This window comes from Ascaphus truei, chromosome 1, assembly GCF_040206685.1.
Source record: "Ascaphus truei isolate aAscTru1 chromosome 1, aAscTru1.hap1, whole genome shotgun sequence".
Taxonomy (NCBI): domain Eukaryota; kingdom Metazoa; phylum Chordata; class Amphibia; order Anura; family Ascaphidae; genus Ascaphus; species Ascaphus truei.
In genome coordinates, this window is record NC_134483.1 from 110,102,113 (window position 1) to 110,118,690 (window position 16,578).

The window sequence follows — 16,578 nt, forward strand, 5'->3', positions numbered from 1 at the left end:
TTCACTGGAAGCTTACTGGTTTAGCATCCTCATTGTAGGAGTACCCATTTGTGTTTTTTTATGTGTTTTTGTTTGGTGTTTGTGTTATTATTGAATTGTATTTGTCATTTTGTGGTCCTGTGTGACCCTATATTAAATATTGGTACATTTTACTAATCTGTGGTGCGCTGGTGTGTTTTTTGTTTTTCTCTGTCGTTTGGAGAACTCTCTTGGGAGTTCTCCATTTTAGGAGCATTTGAGGAGTGGCTCCTTCACATCATTGCTGCAAATGGATTTATTTCTAGAGGACAGCGCGAGCGCAACAATCTACCTGTGACATTTGTCTAGGAAGACTGACAGATATGCCCTTTTCTCACTCATGACGTAACTAAATTCCTAACTCACTCACATCTCCTGTCCCACCTTGACTACTGGAATCTCCTGGTTGACATTTCGATTGTCCACCTGTCCCAACTTCAATCCATCTAAATTGCTGCTGCCAGACTCAACTTTCTCACTCACCTCTCCACTTCTGCTATGCCACTATGCAAATTCCATCCCATACCACTAGATTTTTTTAAACCCTAGTTCTGACATACAAAGCTTTCAATGAAGCTGCTACCCATCTTATCCCTCATCCCTAAATATGTCCCTAACTCTCCCCTCTGTTCTGCCAACGACATCGACCTCTCCTGCTGCTTTATTACCTCCTCTCACTCCCGCCTGCAAGACTTCTCCCATGCTGCCACCTCTCTCTGGAATTCTCTACCATACACCATCAGACTCTACCCCAGCTTTCACACATTCAAAAACTCTCTAAAACTCAACAAACATCCACCCCAACCCTATTGGTACCAGCCGTGCAGCTGGACCAAACTCCATGCTATCTAACCCCCCTAACATGCACACCCCTAATCTGGTGGGAGGAAGAGAGAGACACTGGCAGGAGGGAGAGAGAGACACTGGAGGGAGGGAGAGAGACACAATGGCTGGAGGGAGAGAGACACAATGGCGGCTGGAGGGAGAGTGTGAGAGAGACATCGGGGGAAGGGAGAGACAATGGCTGGAGGGAGAGACAATGGCTCAAGGGGGAGTGAGAGACACTGGGAGGAGGGAGGGACACTGGTGGGAGGAAGAGACACACAATGGCTGGAGGGAGAGTGTGAGAGACAATGGGGGGAGGGAGAAAGAGAGAGCACACACTGGGGGGAGGGAAAGAGAGAGTGGGGGGAGGGGGAGACTCTGAGGGGAGGGATAGAGAGACACTGGAGGGGGAGTGAGAAATACTGGGAGAGGGAGGGACTGGGAGAGGAGTGTGAGACTGGAAGAGGGGAGAGAGGTCCTGAGAGTTCCTAATGTGGCGGGAAGAGAGAGATTAATAATACAGCATAAATGGGGACGCTATTAGACAAATATCATAATATTTATTTTTAAGTGATGTAATTTGTGTTATAAATACTTTTTTGTAGACGCGTGGCGGGGGCGTCACAAAGCTGGTTCGCCATCATTGGCTGAACCAGCTCACGTGCGCTGATGTCATGTGATTTTGATTACATCAGGCAGGGGGGGCCCCAGAAATTTCATGGATGAAAAGGTTGGCTCGGCATAAAAAGTTTACTCACCCCTGACCTAGCAGGTGCCTGAATACAAAATAAAATGTAAATATCTCTTTGCCAAATTACCTTGTACATCTCTACTGTTGCAATTTCCCACTTTATTAAAACTCACTATGCATTAACCTAATCTGTCTCATAACGTTTCTACTGTACTGTAAGTGGCATGGGACATGGAGCTTTCTCGATGCCACACAAGACCGACTTGCAGTTATGCCTATATGATATATTGTGCAACTCAAGTCGGGCAGATAAGAGTGTGTCTATTTCTGATCTATTAGTATATTGGCATGACGTACCCATTCTATGCAAAAACACCAAACCAAAACGGCTGGAAGAATTTTATTTTACACAACTTAAGCATTAATGATTGCTTTATTAGAACACTGTGTAACTTGCAACAATAAACAAATGTAGCACAACTTGGTCTTAGCTCACCTCACCCCGGACCCAGCTCAGGCAGAAGTATGTTGGCAATGTCGGGTGGATTTGGTACACCTGTCCCAATGCAGACATACAGGGACAGAATGGAAGCAAAGTCGGACCTGATTTTGGAGAGAATGGAGAGGAAGGAGAGGGACATTGCAGGTTTCTATTCTATTCGAGGTCCACAACAGAAGGAGAGGGCAAAACAACTGGAGGCAAAGGGCCCCCCCGCCCACCCGCCAATGTGTCTGTGCTATACCCTGATGTTACAGAACATCACAGACGAGGACATTTTGGCTACGAGCCCCACTGGTGGAGGGAGAGACCTGCAGGAAACTGTCATCCCAGAGCAGTTAGATGTGCCTGCTTTCCAATGCACACCAGCGACACCACAGAGGCAAAGACCACAGATGATCCATGGGAATGCAGTAGGTGACATCCCGCTTTACGTTATACGAGCGAAACCTCAGTCAAGATATGCAACAAACTGCAGAGGACAGCGGCATTGATTTGTCCTGCTAATTTTCAAACACCATGTGAGTTTTGCGCAGTATTCCCAGTGGTCTAGACAAGCAAACTATGACGGCTCAAGGGGAAGAAAGTGATTCCGATTAATTTGAAGAGAGCCATTATAAACGAACTGAAGAAGTAGTTTAAAATCACTGTTTGTTGTTAAACGCACTTTTACAGCATTAGAAGATCCTGGCTTAAATCTTCCGAGTGAAGAAGACGAATTTATGAACTGAATAAATACAGTTTTTTTAAAAAGTTTTTAATGTAACAAATACAGTTTTACAGAAAAAATAATTAATTACTGTAAGTACTTTATTGTATTCATTTTTTAATTCTTGTTTTACAGGTATGGCGGACTGATGAGCATCAACGCCATGTTCGTGCGGTTAACACATCCAGCGATACAGTCAGGTAATGTACCATAATTCATGCATCTACAGTATTTTATTCTCTAAATAACATTCACATTATTATTTAAATATGAACATGTAAAAGAGACAGCAAAAAGAAGATGTCGGTTGAAGAAGATTTTAAAATCATACAAAGCCATATTTTCATTCCTGTTTTGCAGGTTTGGCAGGCTGATGAGCATCAACACCGTGTTCGTGCAGGAAACACATCCAGCGATACTGTCAGGTAATGTTATGTAATTAATGCATCTATATTTTTTTGTCAATATGCGTACTGCGCATGCGCTCAATACAGTTTTTACATACTGTACTGTACACCTCGCATGCGCAGGAATTCAATGAAACACATATGCGTTTCAACCAGATTCCATAGGAACCCACGCGTACACTGGCGACACACTTTATTCGAGCTCGGCTAGTCCCACGAATTCGGGTATACCCGGGTGTATTGAGGTTTGTGACTGTTTTCTGCCCGAGTGCATTGAGGTATTTCCAGGCAGGGATTGAAGCATTTTATTCCCGCTGGCTGCAATACTGCACAGTATATATATATATATACTGCATTACAATTCATGAATTTATGCCATCTGGTAGCCACGCGAAGCATTGCAGCCTATTAAATCCTAATCATTATCATTTAACAGATCAGCCGCCCATCAGCCAGGCATGAACCCAGGCTGGGAAGGTAAACGCTACGGGGCTTGTCAGAGGTGAGGAGCGGCGCATTCCAGGTATCTGCCAGGTACATACTGGGTATTTGCTCGAATAAAGTGTGTCGGTGCAGTATCACAGAATGTAATTCATACATCTATTTATTCTCAATTATTAATATAATATAACATTCTCCTTTTATAGGAAAAGTGTTCAAGAGCCTGCCAGAAGAAGATGCCCTTCGAAGAAGATTGTACATTTGAAAGAAAATTGTATTAATGTATTTTAACAAAGTCTTTGTACATTATCTCTAAACTGTCATTTACTGAAATCTAATAACATTTTTTTTTCCATATTTTAAAATAATTTGTAGTCCTCTGAAGTTTTTAGGGGAATAAGTGGTGGGTTACAGTTAAATATATGGGTTATCGTATCTTAGAAAATGGAAAAATGGACGACTTATGCCTCGTCCCGGGTTGCTGCTTGCTGGCGGAAGCGCGCTGAGGCACGCTTCCGCTCAGCACTGAGCCCCTACAGCCGCAATTAGAGCGGCTTTAGTAGGGGCTCGCCTACGCTTCCGCAAGCGCGCGGAAGCGTAGGTCTTAGCAAATTTTTACATTTCAGCGCTCGCCGGAGCGCAGGGCCGGTCACGTGAGCGGTTCGCCCAATGAGGGCGAACCAGCTATGTGACGTCACTGGCCCGCCCCCAGCACGCCCCCTGACGGTGCGCTGTCTAAGGCCAGGGAAAGCATCCTCTTTCCCTGAGCCTCAGCGCGCCTCAGCACGCCAGCGGGGAGCTTGGCCGAGACCTTACATTGCATTTATATGTCAAGATGCACTAAAACACTAGCGCCACCTATCAATATTGCAATCAACACTAAAACAAAATTTCTACCAGCTTGTCTCTGATTGGCGGTGGAGACATTTCTCACGCTTTGGCTTGGGCTATAGTATTTTTTAAATGAAAGTCAGAGGTATTATGACCCCTTGCGCCCATTAGATTGAGTGTTTTCCAGTGTTCTCCAAGGTTCTCCAATGACTCTCAAAATTCTTTTTTCTAAGATTCTAAGCACCAAGTGAATTCCATCCCTTTGGAGAGAGAGGGGAGCTGTGACGTTTGGAACTGCAGGTTGATTTCAGTTCCAAGACTTTTTAGGGTAAGCTTTGGATTGATAAGCCCCTTCACCTAGGAAAGTATAGTTTTTCAACCCCAATTCCCAAGTAAGTGTGTCTTTTTGTTGTAGTTTGTGTAACATAGTGTGTTTGCCTTTTCCTGTGAATAAATTTACAATTTACTTCATTAACTCGTTTTTCTCAGTGCATGATCCTGGTAAAAAGGTGTAAATGGCCTGGTCTCCCATGACAATATAGTTAAGAAATATGTTCCTGAGTGTATAGAACAGACACCTGTCCCCATTTATTATGTTCTAGATAGGGACAGTAGCCCTTCAGGCAGGGTCCACAGATGTGGCCAAGGTGAATCCATTGGTTCACAGAAGTGGAGGCAGGCATGCCACAGGTCCCCATGAGAAGAGCCACCGGGTGCCATAGGATCAGCTCTATAGGAAGATCCCCATCTGCCTCAATCCTAGTATGTCTAGAAGTGTCAGTTCAGAGACAGGAATGGGTTTATATCTCCTCTCTATAGTGAGAAGGCCAAGGCCGAAAAAGGGGCCCATAGTGACAGAGCGTAACAGATGTTATGCAGAATGGGGATAGGTTAATTAAGGAGAATCCAGTCAAGTGTCCACACCTCCCCAGTGTGTTGAGTGATTGTGCCTGGGGATGTACCTGCTAAGAATACAGGCAAGTGAAATTAAACGAACAACATCTTTGCTATTGTGTATTGTGTATGAATGAGAAGAGCCCTAGTAATAGTGGGCATAAATAAAGAGTGTTGTGTTGTCATACAAAAGTTCCGGGCCTTCATGATTTCCATCTTTGCTAACTCAACGCCCAGCCACACCAATCCAGCACCCTGAATAAGGTAATGCCAGATGTAAACTCCCTAGGAGCCGGGCAGGGAGAGTTACATGTGTTTTACCCTTTTTAAAGGGATCTTGGATTTCATTAATCCTTTTGCTGCCAATAGGGCCAGCAGCCCATTGCAAAAACATGCTTTGCTGTCCCACTGACAGTGTATGGGTTAAGCACCAATCTCTCACATTTTGGTGCATGGAGGTAAATTATATGAAATAAAGCAAGAGAGTAATTAGTCAAAGTCTGCGTTTTCAGACACTGCAGAACATTGAATCCACAAGGTAGGACTGTTGTACAGGCGTTACAGGTATGGACAAGTACCAAAAAGTGATACTGTGCTCATTTGCATGTCATTACCCAGAATCCATGGCCGCAGTGGAGTACTGTATGCTAGGAGATAAAGGGGAAAGGCAGGGTATGCAGATATGTCTAAGACATGTGAATGTGCTCACAAGTGATATTTGTATTTGCTGTTAAAGGTAGAAGAAATACTTGACTGACCAGCCTTACACTTTTCAACTCCCTGTTGAAAAGAAAACTATTCTTAATTTCCACTTAAAACTAAAACAGATAATTGTTTGCTTAAGACATGATATGTTTACATGGAAATCATCAATATTGTTAAGTTGTTCACTAAATGATGTAGGGTAGATTGCACCTTTAAATGGTAAAATGTAATTTATTGTGTATATTGTTGCTTACCATAGAGGGCACTGTGTAACAATTTGGCATATTTTTAAACAATAGTTATTAATGTGCCTATTTCTTCTACAGGTCCCCAAAATGTGACCCAACTCATTGTCACATGTTAACCTGGCTCATCCCATTGTCCCATATCATGTAGTGTTTAATGTGCACTCAGTCTATTTGAAACATGCATGCTTTCGTAGAGTTATTTTGCCTGCTTTATTACACAGATGATATAGCATTTGGTAATTAAGTGCAGAATCCAGAAAATAACACTCCAAGAGGCACATGCATCAAGTGCCAGTATGGGTTAGTGCACTTGTTCTGACGTTAATACCCATTCAAGTCAAAGGGCGTCAACCCCAGAATAGGCTGTGTCATCCTTTTAGACTTGTCAGTTTGAGCTTGGTTCATTACACCTAGTCAATAATCTAGCTATGAAAGACTTTCCAACACAATTGTTTTAACCTCAATGCAAAAATATTGTTTGTTTTTTTAATTTCAATTTCACACGCCAGAAATTACCTTACTTGATCTTTTCCAATTCTTCCTTATAAGCATTGTCTGCAAACAAAATAAAGTCTGATTACCTTTCTCCTCAACAGACTTATACTTGTACAAGTCAGTCCCACTCTGTCAGAGGGACCTGGAGCACATTATACGTCATTACTTTGCAAGTCCCTATGGCTGTGAAAGATGGAGATGAAACGCATGCAATCTAAAGATAATGAAAGCACAGCATGTTTATGGTATGCAATGTTAAAAGGTCTGTGAATATGTGTGTAGAGTGTGTACTGTATTTCCTCCCTGAGAAACCAACATTTATTTCTATACCATACAGGGACATATACAGTACTATTCATTTCTTACTTGTAACACCTGATAAAGTTTGTATAATCAAAAATTAAATGCACAGTGGTTGAAGTGCAATTAAAACATAGTGGTGCTGTGAGTTTCTTCAAGAGCTCAATAAGCGGTTAAAAAATAAAGCAAAGCTCTTAAAAAAAACTTGAAATTAGTTTTATGCAACACTTGTGCAAAACTACAGAAAGCAAATGCGTCTTTTGTAAATAAATTAAGATTTAGACTAAATAAAAAATAGTTTAAAAAAAAGACACATTTTTATTTACTGCGTTACTGCATGTCATGACGCACTACAGTACACCTGTATTTTGTCCAGTTTTTCTGGTGCTGCTGCTACTGCTGCTGCATTAAAAAGTGAGTTTGCAATTAAAGCTTGGGAGAAATCTAAAGTAAAACAGCAACACACTGATGTATAAGGACAATAAATGTTATACAGGGTGCATGCCGTCAAAGAGTAAGTATAGTATCAACCAGGGACAGACCACTCCAAACTGCAAAAAAAAAGTGTGATTTAATAACTCAGTGAGTACTCAGCCACTGCTTGCATCAGGGCAAGCAAGGGAAATGTTGCTGAGACATGCAGCATTCTCCTCACTGGGTTCCTGCCCACTTATTGCACTGGGACTTCCCCAGTGAATGTCTCCGATATAAGAAATATTGCACTGTTAAAAAAAATGTCAAGAGACCATCATGTTCAGGCGAGATCAACAAAACAACAACAAAAAATGAGTTAAAGTTTGGTGGCTGTTATTGGTTGCATCAACCAGAGATGATTATGAGACAATGCAGCACTGAGACGAATATATATTACCCACCTATAAATAAATAATTTGTACTGTATCTAGATATTTTTGTAAATACAATGTAATATTGCAACGTTAGTCAAAACTGAGAAGCAGATGTGAATGACGAATGTGCCAAGAAAGCGTGTACATTTACAAAGCCACATCACATGTACATGCATCTACAGTATAACTGAGCATGCAACTCAGAGAAGCTTACGTTGTAACAATGTTCATGACTGTAAGATAACATTTTTATAAACAGTAATGTCAATTTATGTTACAGAACTGGTTAATAATATGATGAATATTCAGAGGATCATACAGCTACATGTTGATACATAGAACCTAACTGTCTTTATGGAAACACTGCACAAATAAATTTTCTGTTTATAATTAACACAGATAATTAATGCTTCAAAAAGTGTTAGATGAGTGAGATATAATAGCACATGCTTACATGCCAATATTTACCGTAAGGCAATTGGGACATTAACCATGCCCCACAATGATAATGTCTTCCCCCTGAGATCTATAAGCCCTGTCCCTTTTGCCCTATATACATCACATTTGCTACCATGGAGGCCCATTTCTTCTCTGTAGTGTTAAAAACAAGCCTCATTTTTTGCTTGGAGACATGTAAAACTTTCCCAGAAGCCTCAGAAGTGTGAAGAATTTGTTTTCTTAGAAATCCAGCACTAGGAAGGGAAGCAAGCCGGGTAAGCAACATTTCCAGCTCGTAATGGGAGAGTTGACTGGATGAGGGCCTCCCCAATGATCTTCTAGGTACTATGGTTGCAAACCTCTCTTTTCCACATTGCTCTAACAATTTTCTCATCTTTTAGTTGTCGTCTTGGTTTTTTATATCCCTTGGAAACCAGCAGATTGGACCGGAGGAGCGGCGGCCATTATATGGGCTTTGCACATGCGCAGGAGCATTAATGGAGCGGTGGCCATTAGATAAAGTACTCCTCAGGGGAACTACAACCCCCAGCAGCACCAGGGGCTTCAGTCACATACCGCGCAATAGCCAACAGGGCTCCGAGGATCTCCTGCTCTGCAGTAGATACATTTGGCGTGCTGAGGAGACCACGCCCATCGGAGCTGGGACACTGAAGAGTAAGGGTGTATGTGCAGGGTGTCTGTGGCCCCTGCACTAGGCCAGAGACCCCCTATTAGGCCCCAGCTAGACTCAGACTCCCCTGTAGGTTGTTTCTGCACAGGCCCTTAGACGGGGACACTGCCCCATTATCTAATTAGGGTCAGGGACACAGCAAAGGACACCGCACAGCAGATGCGGCCTGTGGTCTGGGACCAGACCACCAATGCATAAAGAGACTGTTAAGGTGGACCCTCCAGCTGGATATCACCCCACGTGGAGACAGACTCATTGCTGATGGCGACGGCGTGGGACCGGACAGCCCCTTGTCTTCCGTTGGCGCTACCGGGTGTTGGAGCACCCAGCAGGTATACCCAATCTACAAGTGCACCAACTTTAACACTGATTGTGGGCAGCGCTGTCGCACACACTTGTGGTGGGAGTGCCTATTGTGGTCTGGACACTGGGACACTGGTGCCCCTGTACCCAAGTACTGTGGGAATACTGTGTGGGTATACCAATATACGTATACGTACGGTGTTGTTGCATATTATCTGTGTGTTCTAAGTCTGTGCCTAGTATATACCGTTATACTATACTCTGGTATTTGTTACTGGGTATATTGTCCTGTGACGGGGCTATCCAGTATAGCTAGGATCCCTCACAGGTGGAGGCACTGTCACCAGACGGATAAGGTACACCCCAGGCTCCCAGCAGCGGAGGTTCAGAGAAACAAAAAGAAAACAGCGCACAACGCTCATAGTGAAGTAAATCAAGGATAAAAATGTATTAAATATCCAAGGATAGGTAATGTGCGTACATCAGAGAAATAGTAAAACAGCATTTCATGGGACAAGTTACCCATACACCACACCAACATGAAGATCTGGACAATCACAGGTCACCACAGTGATGAAGCTGGTCCATAGGTGGGGTGTGGTGAGGGCAGCAATCAAGTCCCAAATATCAAAGTCCCCCAAAGTCAAGTCTCAGTCCATCTCTACCACGGCAAACTGACTCCACGTGTATCTCTGGGGTTTCCGTCGGCGCTCAAGTAACGTCACTAAGGGGCGTCGCACCGAAATTGACGGATCCGTAGTTTGCCATGGTAGAGATGGACTAAGACTTGACTTTGGGGGACTTTGATATTTGGGACTTGATTGCTGCCCTCACCGCACCCCACCTGTGGACCAGCTTCATCACTGTGGTGACCTGTGATTGTGTTTACCTGTGGAGCCTGATGACTGATGATCCGTGATTGTCCAGATCTTCATGTTTGTGTGGTGTATGGGTAACTTGTCCCATGAAATGCTGTTTTACTATTTCCCTGATGTACGCACATTACCTAATCTTGGATATTTAATACATTTTTATCCTTGATTTACTTCACTATGAGCAATGTGCGCTGTTTTCTTTTTGTTTCTCTGTTTTAGCTCCTGGTGGTGTTGAGCCACCCCTCATTCAGCTGCAGACGCTCTTTCAACAGTTCGCGTATAATTTTGTATATTTGTTATCACTAATATTATTTTAGTGCACTTTCACACCCTTCACTGCACTGCGCACTGATTACTCCTCTTGTATCACTTCACTAGCGGAGGTTCAGGCCTCCTGTGAGCCACAGGTAATGCACCGCACACTCAGTAGTCGCCATATCTCCCATTGGGTGAGGGAAACAGCACTACACTAAGATTACTATAAAGTTTGAATTCAAAGCATGATTCAATGTGTGTGTTCAAAAGGTCCTCCTGCTGAAATGCACGCCTGAAGATGTGAACGCTACTGTCTGATTGCATAATCGATAACGCATTGATGCAGATGCTCCCACTCCTGAACTATACGTTGTTTTACTAATTCATTTTTTTTCAGTCCTCCTAGCGACCATCCTTTATCAGGAAACATTTTATGTAAGCGTTTGAACCATAATTCTTGCTTTGTCTCAAGCACATTACAACATGCTTATCTTCTTCGGTAAACACCATTTTGTAGCTGTGCACTTGATGAGGTCATCATGTCGTCACGAATTCCAAAGTATATTTATTAGATTATCAAATAATTCTTAAATGTAATAATCTACTGTGACTGATCTATAATTTCTCACATATAATATATATATATATATGTATACTGTATATATATATATATATATATATATATATATATATATATATATATATATATATATACTGTATATATATATATATATATATATATATATATATATATATATATATATTGTGACAGAAACCAGGGGATGGTAATAAATTCCATATATAGGGCTCCCAGGATACTGAACAGTTTCTATCCTGTTTGGCCTGGGAGTGCAGCCTTATAATACATGCACTCCATCCCACAGTTTGGCAAGCGCTGGAACTGAGGGATGAGAGATCCAGACCAGAGTTTGTCTGCTGCCTGATTTCTGTCACCTGTCATGCTAATTAGAAATCAGGTATGTAAGACTGATTTCCTGTTTGCTCTTGCCTCTCCCCAAGAGCCTGGAAGGCTGCTGAACTACAGAGGGGAGAAGCCTCTTCCCCAAACAGGTTCAATCTTTCTGTTCATTTGTCTAAGTCTGCAAAAGTACCTTGTTTTGTTGTTGGAAGTGGAAAAGCCACTTCCAACCCTGATTCAGGGATATCTAAGTTAAGTTATCGCTCAGGTGAGCAGCTTTTGTTTTTGATCTGTTTCTGTTGTATGCACTGTGGCAGTCTCAGTGCCTGGGACTGAATAAACCAGGCATAGCCTGTTTAAAGGAACAGTACGTGACGCCTCATCATTTAACCTACCCTAAAAGACCGTGTTCTAACAGTCCCGAACAAACGACGGAGCCCCGGAGTAAGCTGTTTGTCACATATGGTGGAGAATGCGGGCAGAACACTAAAAGGTCTGCGGGTTAAAGAACTTTAACAAGAAAAAAAAAAAAAAGTTTTTTGTCCTGCTGGTACGCAATGTCGCTGTCCAGAAAGAGGCGAATGAAACCCAGCAACAGCTGTTAATAGCCCAGCAAGAGACTAATGCAAACCAGCAACAGGTGAATGCAAACCTGCAAGAGACAAACCGCTTGCTGAGAGAGGAGCAACAATGGTTCCCTCAGGGCTTACAGCAGGAACTCGAGATCCTGAGGGGGACTATCAGTAACCTTCCACTGGCAGAGGCAGCCCCAGTTCCGAAAATGACCAGGGCTAGCCACTACCTTCAGAAGATGGGATCCTCGGATGATGTGGAAGCCTATCTTCTCACGTTTGAACGCACGGCACAGAGAGAGGGATGGCCAGAAGCTGAGTGGGCTGGTCTAATCGCACCCTTCCTAAGCGGCGAACCCCAGAAGGCTTACTTTGATCTAGAGCCAGCCGAAGCTAACGTCTATGCAAAATTGAAGTTCGAGATCCTCGCCCGCCTCGGCGTAACCACGGCTGTTCGTGCCCAAAGGTTTCACGCATGGTCCTTCACGATGGATAAAGCCACCCGAAGCCAGATGTATGACCTCATCCACCTCGCCCGGAAGTGGCTACAACCCGAGATCAACTCAGCAAGCCACATCGTGGAACGGTTGGTCATGGACCAGTTCTTGAGGAAACTTCCCTCTGCCTTACGCCGTTGGGTCAGTCGGAGTGACCCCCACAATGCGGATGAGCTTGTGGCCCTCGTAGAAAGGTACAATGCAGCAGAAGAGCACCCGCAACCCACAGTCGTGGAGCAACCCCACTACCCGAGGTTCGAGGACTCTTCCAGAGACGGTAAAAGGGTACCGGGGTTAAGGGGCGCTGAAGAGCGGTGACCACCTTCACGCAGCACCAGCAACAGTGGCTCGCACACTAAGGGCAATAGCCAACATGGGGAGCCGGGAAAAGGCTCTAAGTGGGACACAGACTATGTACCTAAATGTGTAAATTGTCATGAGAGGGGCCACACCGCAAAAATCTGCCTACTAAATGATGAACCCATGCAATGCAACAGCGTGGAACCTTATTCGCTGTGGTCCCAATGTATGGGCCCTAGCCCAGAGGACCCCTTGAATAACCATCTGTGGGCATTTGTAAAGATGGTAAGACGGTTCGGGCACTTCTTGACTCTGGGAGCATGGTCACCCTAGTGTCCGAATACCTGTTGCCCATTAAGAAGAAACAGGGAAACAGTTCACAAAGAGTGGCAATTTGTTGTATACATGGGGATAATCATGAATATTCCACTGTTGATGTTTTTTTTGAAACAGAGTTTGGTTCTTTAGATTTCAAGGTGGGTATTGTACCCAAACTGGCACATGATGTGTTAATAGGGACCGACTTTCCCCATTTTCTAAAAATGTGGTCCCCCGCTCAGAATAGCGCCCAGAGTTCAATAGCGGACCATAACGAAGTATTAGAAGAAACAAATCCTTTCCCTTTTTCAGAAATGGATGTTGACGAGGGCCCAAATAAGAAGGGGGAAAAGGAGGAGTGCTGCAAAATTCCCTTCCCCATCACTACTTTGGTAGGGAATACCCCAAATCAAGATGTTGATCAGACACTTACCACCCCAGAACCGGATAAGACCCTCGCTGACCTAGTGGTCAGTCCTGGGAGTTTTAAGAAGGCCCAGTGGGAGGACCCCACATTAGCGGTAGCAAGGGGAAATATACGGGACCAGAATAGTACTCCTGGCCAACCAGATAGGTCACTTGCTTACCCCTACTTCGAGGTAGAGAACGACCTAGTATATCGGGTTGATAAAAGGAAATCAGTTACAACTAAACAATTGTTGGTACCACGGACATTCCGTAACGTAGTATTACACCTCGCACATAGTCATCCATTGGGGGGACACCTAGGGGTGGAAAAGACAAAAGAAAAGGTTCTTCGAAGCTTCTATTGGCCTGGGGTTCTGGCAGAAATTACAAATTATTGCTCCTCATGCCCAGAATTTCAGATCACCGCCCCGTTCAAAGCGTACCGCAGCCCATTGGTACCCCTTCCCATAATAGAGGTACCATTTGACCGGATTGCTATGGATCTAGTAGGTCCCCTAATAAAGTCTGCTAGGGGACATCAGCATATATTGGTAATATTAGATTATGCCACCCGATATCCGGAGGCAGTTCCCCTATGTAGCACCTCTGCTAAAAACATAGCAAAAGAGTTAGTAGTTCTGTTTTCCCGGGTCGGAATTCCTAAAGAGATTTTATCTGACCAGGGAACACCATTTATGTCCCAAGTAACAAAAGAGCTATGTAAACTCCTAAAAATCAAGCATCTCAGAACCTCAGTCTATCATCCACAAACAGATGGTTTAGTGGAAAGGTTCAATAAAACCTTAAAGAGTATGTTACGGCGGGCGGTCGATAAAGATGGGAAAAACTGGGATTGTTTGTTACCGTACCTGTTATTTGCCATTAGGGAAGTTCCCCAATCATCCACAGGTTTCTCCCCGTTTGAACTATTGTATGGCCGACACCCAAGGGGCTTACTGGATATAGCCAAAGAGACTTGGGAACACAAGGTTACCCCTTACAGAAGTGTAATAGAGCATGTTGCCCAGATGCATGACCGCATTGCTGCAGTCCTACCCATAGTGAGGGAACACGTGGAAAAAGGTCAAGGGGCCCAGAGGAATACGTATAATAAGGGTGCTAGGATCAGAATTTTTTTTCCAGGTGATAGGGTACTAGTTCTGGTTCCCACCGTGGAGAGTAAATTCCTTGCTAAATGGCATGGGCCATATGAGGTCTTGGAAAGAGTGGGTGAAGTAAATTATAAGGTAAGACAGCCAGGTAGGAGGAAACCTGAGCAAATTTACCATATAAACCTACTCAAGCCCTGGAAAGATAGAAAAGTCTTGTTAACCCTAGTACCCCCAGGTCCGTCAGAGAATCAAGAAACTGACTCAGAGGTTAGCATAGCTGAAACCCTGTCCGTTCATCAGAAACGAGAGGTTCAGAATTTAGTGAGAAGAAACAAAGAAATCTTCTCTACACAGCCAGGTAGAACTAGCGTAATTGAACATGACCTAGTCTCTGAACCGGGGGTCCGAGTTAACCTTAAACCATACCGAATCCCAGAGGCCAAAAGAAAGGCTATAAGTTTAGAGGTTAAAAAAATGCTAAAACTAGGCGTAATTGAGGAATCCCAAAGTGGGTCTTTAGTCTATAGTCTATAGTCTTAGTCCCAAAGCCAGATGGTACAACAAGGTTTTGTAATGACTACCGGAAACTAAACGCTGTGTCAAAATTTGATACTTATCCTATGCCCAGGGTAGATGAACTTGTAGAGAGACTGGGCAAAGCCCGATATCTCACAACCCTAGACCTAACAAAAGGGTACTGGCAGGTTCCCCTCACAGAAAGGGCAAAAGAAAAGACAGCCTTCTCAACCCCAGACGGCCTCTTTCAGTATAAGGTGCTGCCTTTTGTCTTACATGGAGCTCCCAAAATAAAGAAAAACCTGGCGCCAAATTGTCAGTGGAATGTCCTGAACTCCTCAAGGGATCCGCACACTTGCTCGACAGACCATGCAAAGAGAAAAACACAAACAAACAAAAATCATAGCGCAACACTGTAGGGTGAGTAGTACTGCATTAATACACACAAACAATTAAGAGTCCTAGCGACAATTAAAAAACTATTTATTAAAAGGAACTATGCCAAGTCTGGCATTGGCAAATACAAAGAACCGCAGGTCATCTGAGACACAAAAATTGGAGCCCTACTTACAGACAGCAAGGCTTAAACTCGCATTGGTAGGAAAAAGTCCTAAATACAGATGGTCTCCCTGCCGGGTGATGTCTCTGCTCCGTTGCGGCTTCAGCTCCAGACCGTCCCTGCGATGGTAGCCGGAACAGCTCCGGCCGTGGAGGCTGGTGTGCGGGGTCCACAGCTCTGCACCGCGTGTAGACACACGCTTCACTTCCTACTCCGGAGCAAACGGGAAATCTCTGCGCGCCCGCGCGCGATAGTACCCGTGGCCTTAAAGGGACAGCTGGCAGGCTGAAGGGAAAGCTGGGCTCCAATGTCAAATGACCATAAACGTCCAAAGCCAGTCAAACAGTGGCAATGCCACTAGCCCTACGTGTTTCGTAGATGTCACTCTACTTCCTCAGCGGAGACGATGATAGGTGCCTATCATATCAAATAGTTTTTTCAATTGTCGCTAGGACTCTTAATTGTTTGTGTGTATTAGTGCAGTACTGCTCACCCTACAGTGTTGCGCTATGATTTTTGTTTGTTTGTGTTTTTCTCTTTGCATGGTCTGTCGAGCAAGTGTGCGGATCCCTTGAGGAGTTTAGGACATTCCACTGACAATTTGGCGCCAGGTTTTTCTTTATTTTGTGTTATTCTGTTAGTACTGGCAGTATCACCGGGCAGCCAACCTTTATTAGAAGTCATTATTATACTATCACACTGTGTTTTACACTTTAGCGCTAGTTCACAATTTTTTGTTCACCCTTACATGGAGCTCCCGCCACATTCCAAAGAATGATGGATAAAATTTTAAAACCACATGCTCGGTATGCTGCCGGCTACCTGGATGATGTGGTAATCCATAGTGAAGATTGGCAATCCCACCTTCCAAAGGTCCAAGCTGTGCTCAACGCAGTTCGGTCTG

At 43.9% G+C, this 16,578-nt stretch overlaps 1 protein-coding gene across 4 annotated transcripts in view; it reads right to left on the reverse strand.

Annotated features, from left to right (window-relative positions):
• The window catches only part of MCTP1 (multiple C2 and transmembrane domain containing 1), an 862,717-nt gene that overhangs the window by 455,923 nt on the left and 390,216 nt on the right, over positions 1-16,578 (reverse strand). For 2 of the 4 annotated variants that reach the window (XM_075593222.1, XM_075593240.1), the window contains exon 7: positions 6,785-6,823. The exons of the other annotated variants lie outside the window; for them this stretch is intronic. In XM_075593222.1, the coding sequence (XP_075449337.1) occupies positions 6,785-6,823 (39 nt within the window). The remainder of the gene's footprint in view (positions 1-6,784; positions 6,824-16,578) is intronic. 4 annotated transcript variants of the gene reach the window in all.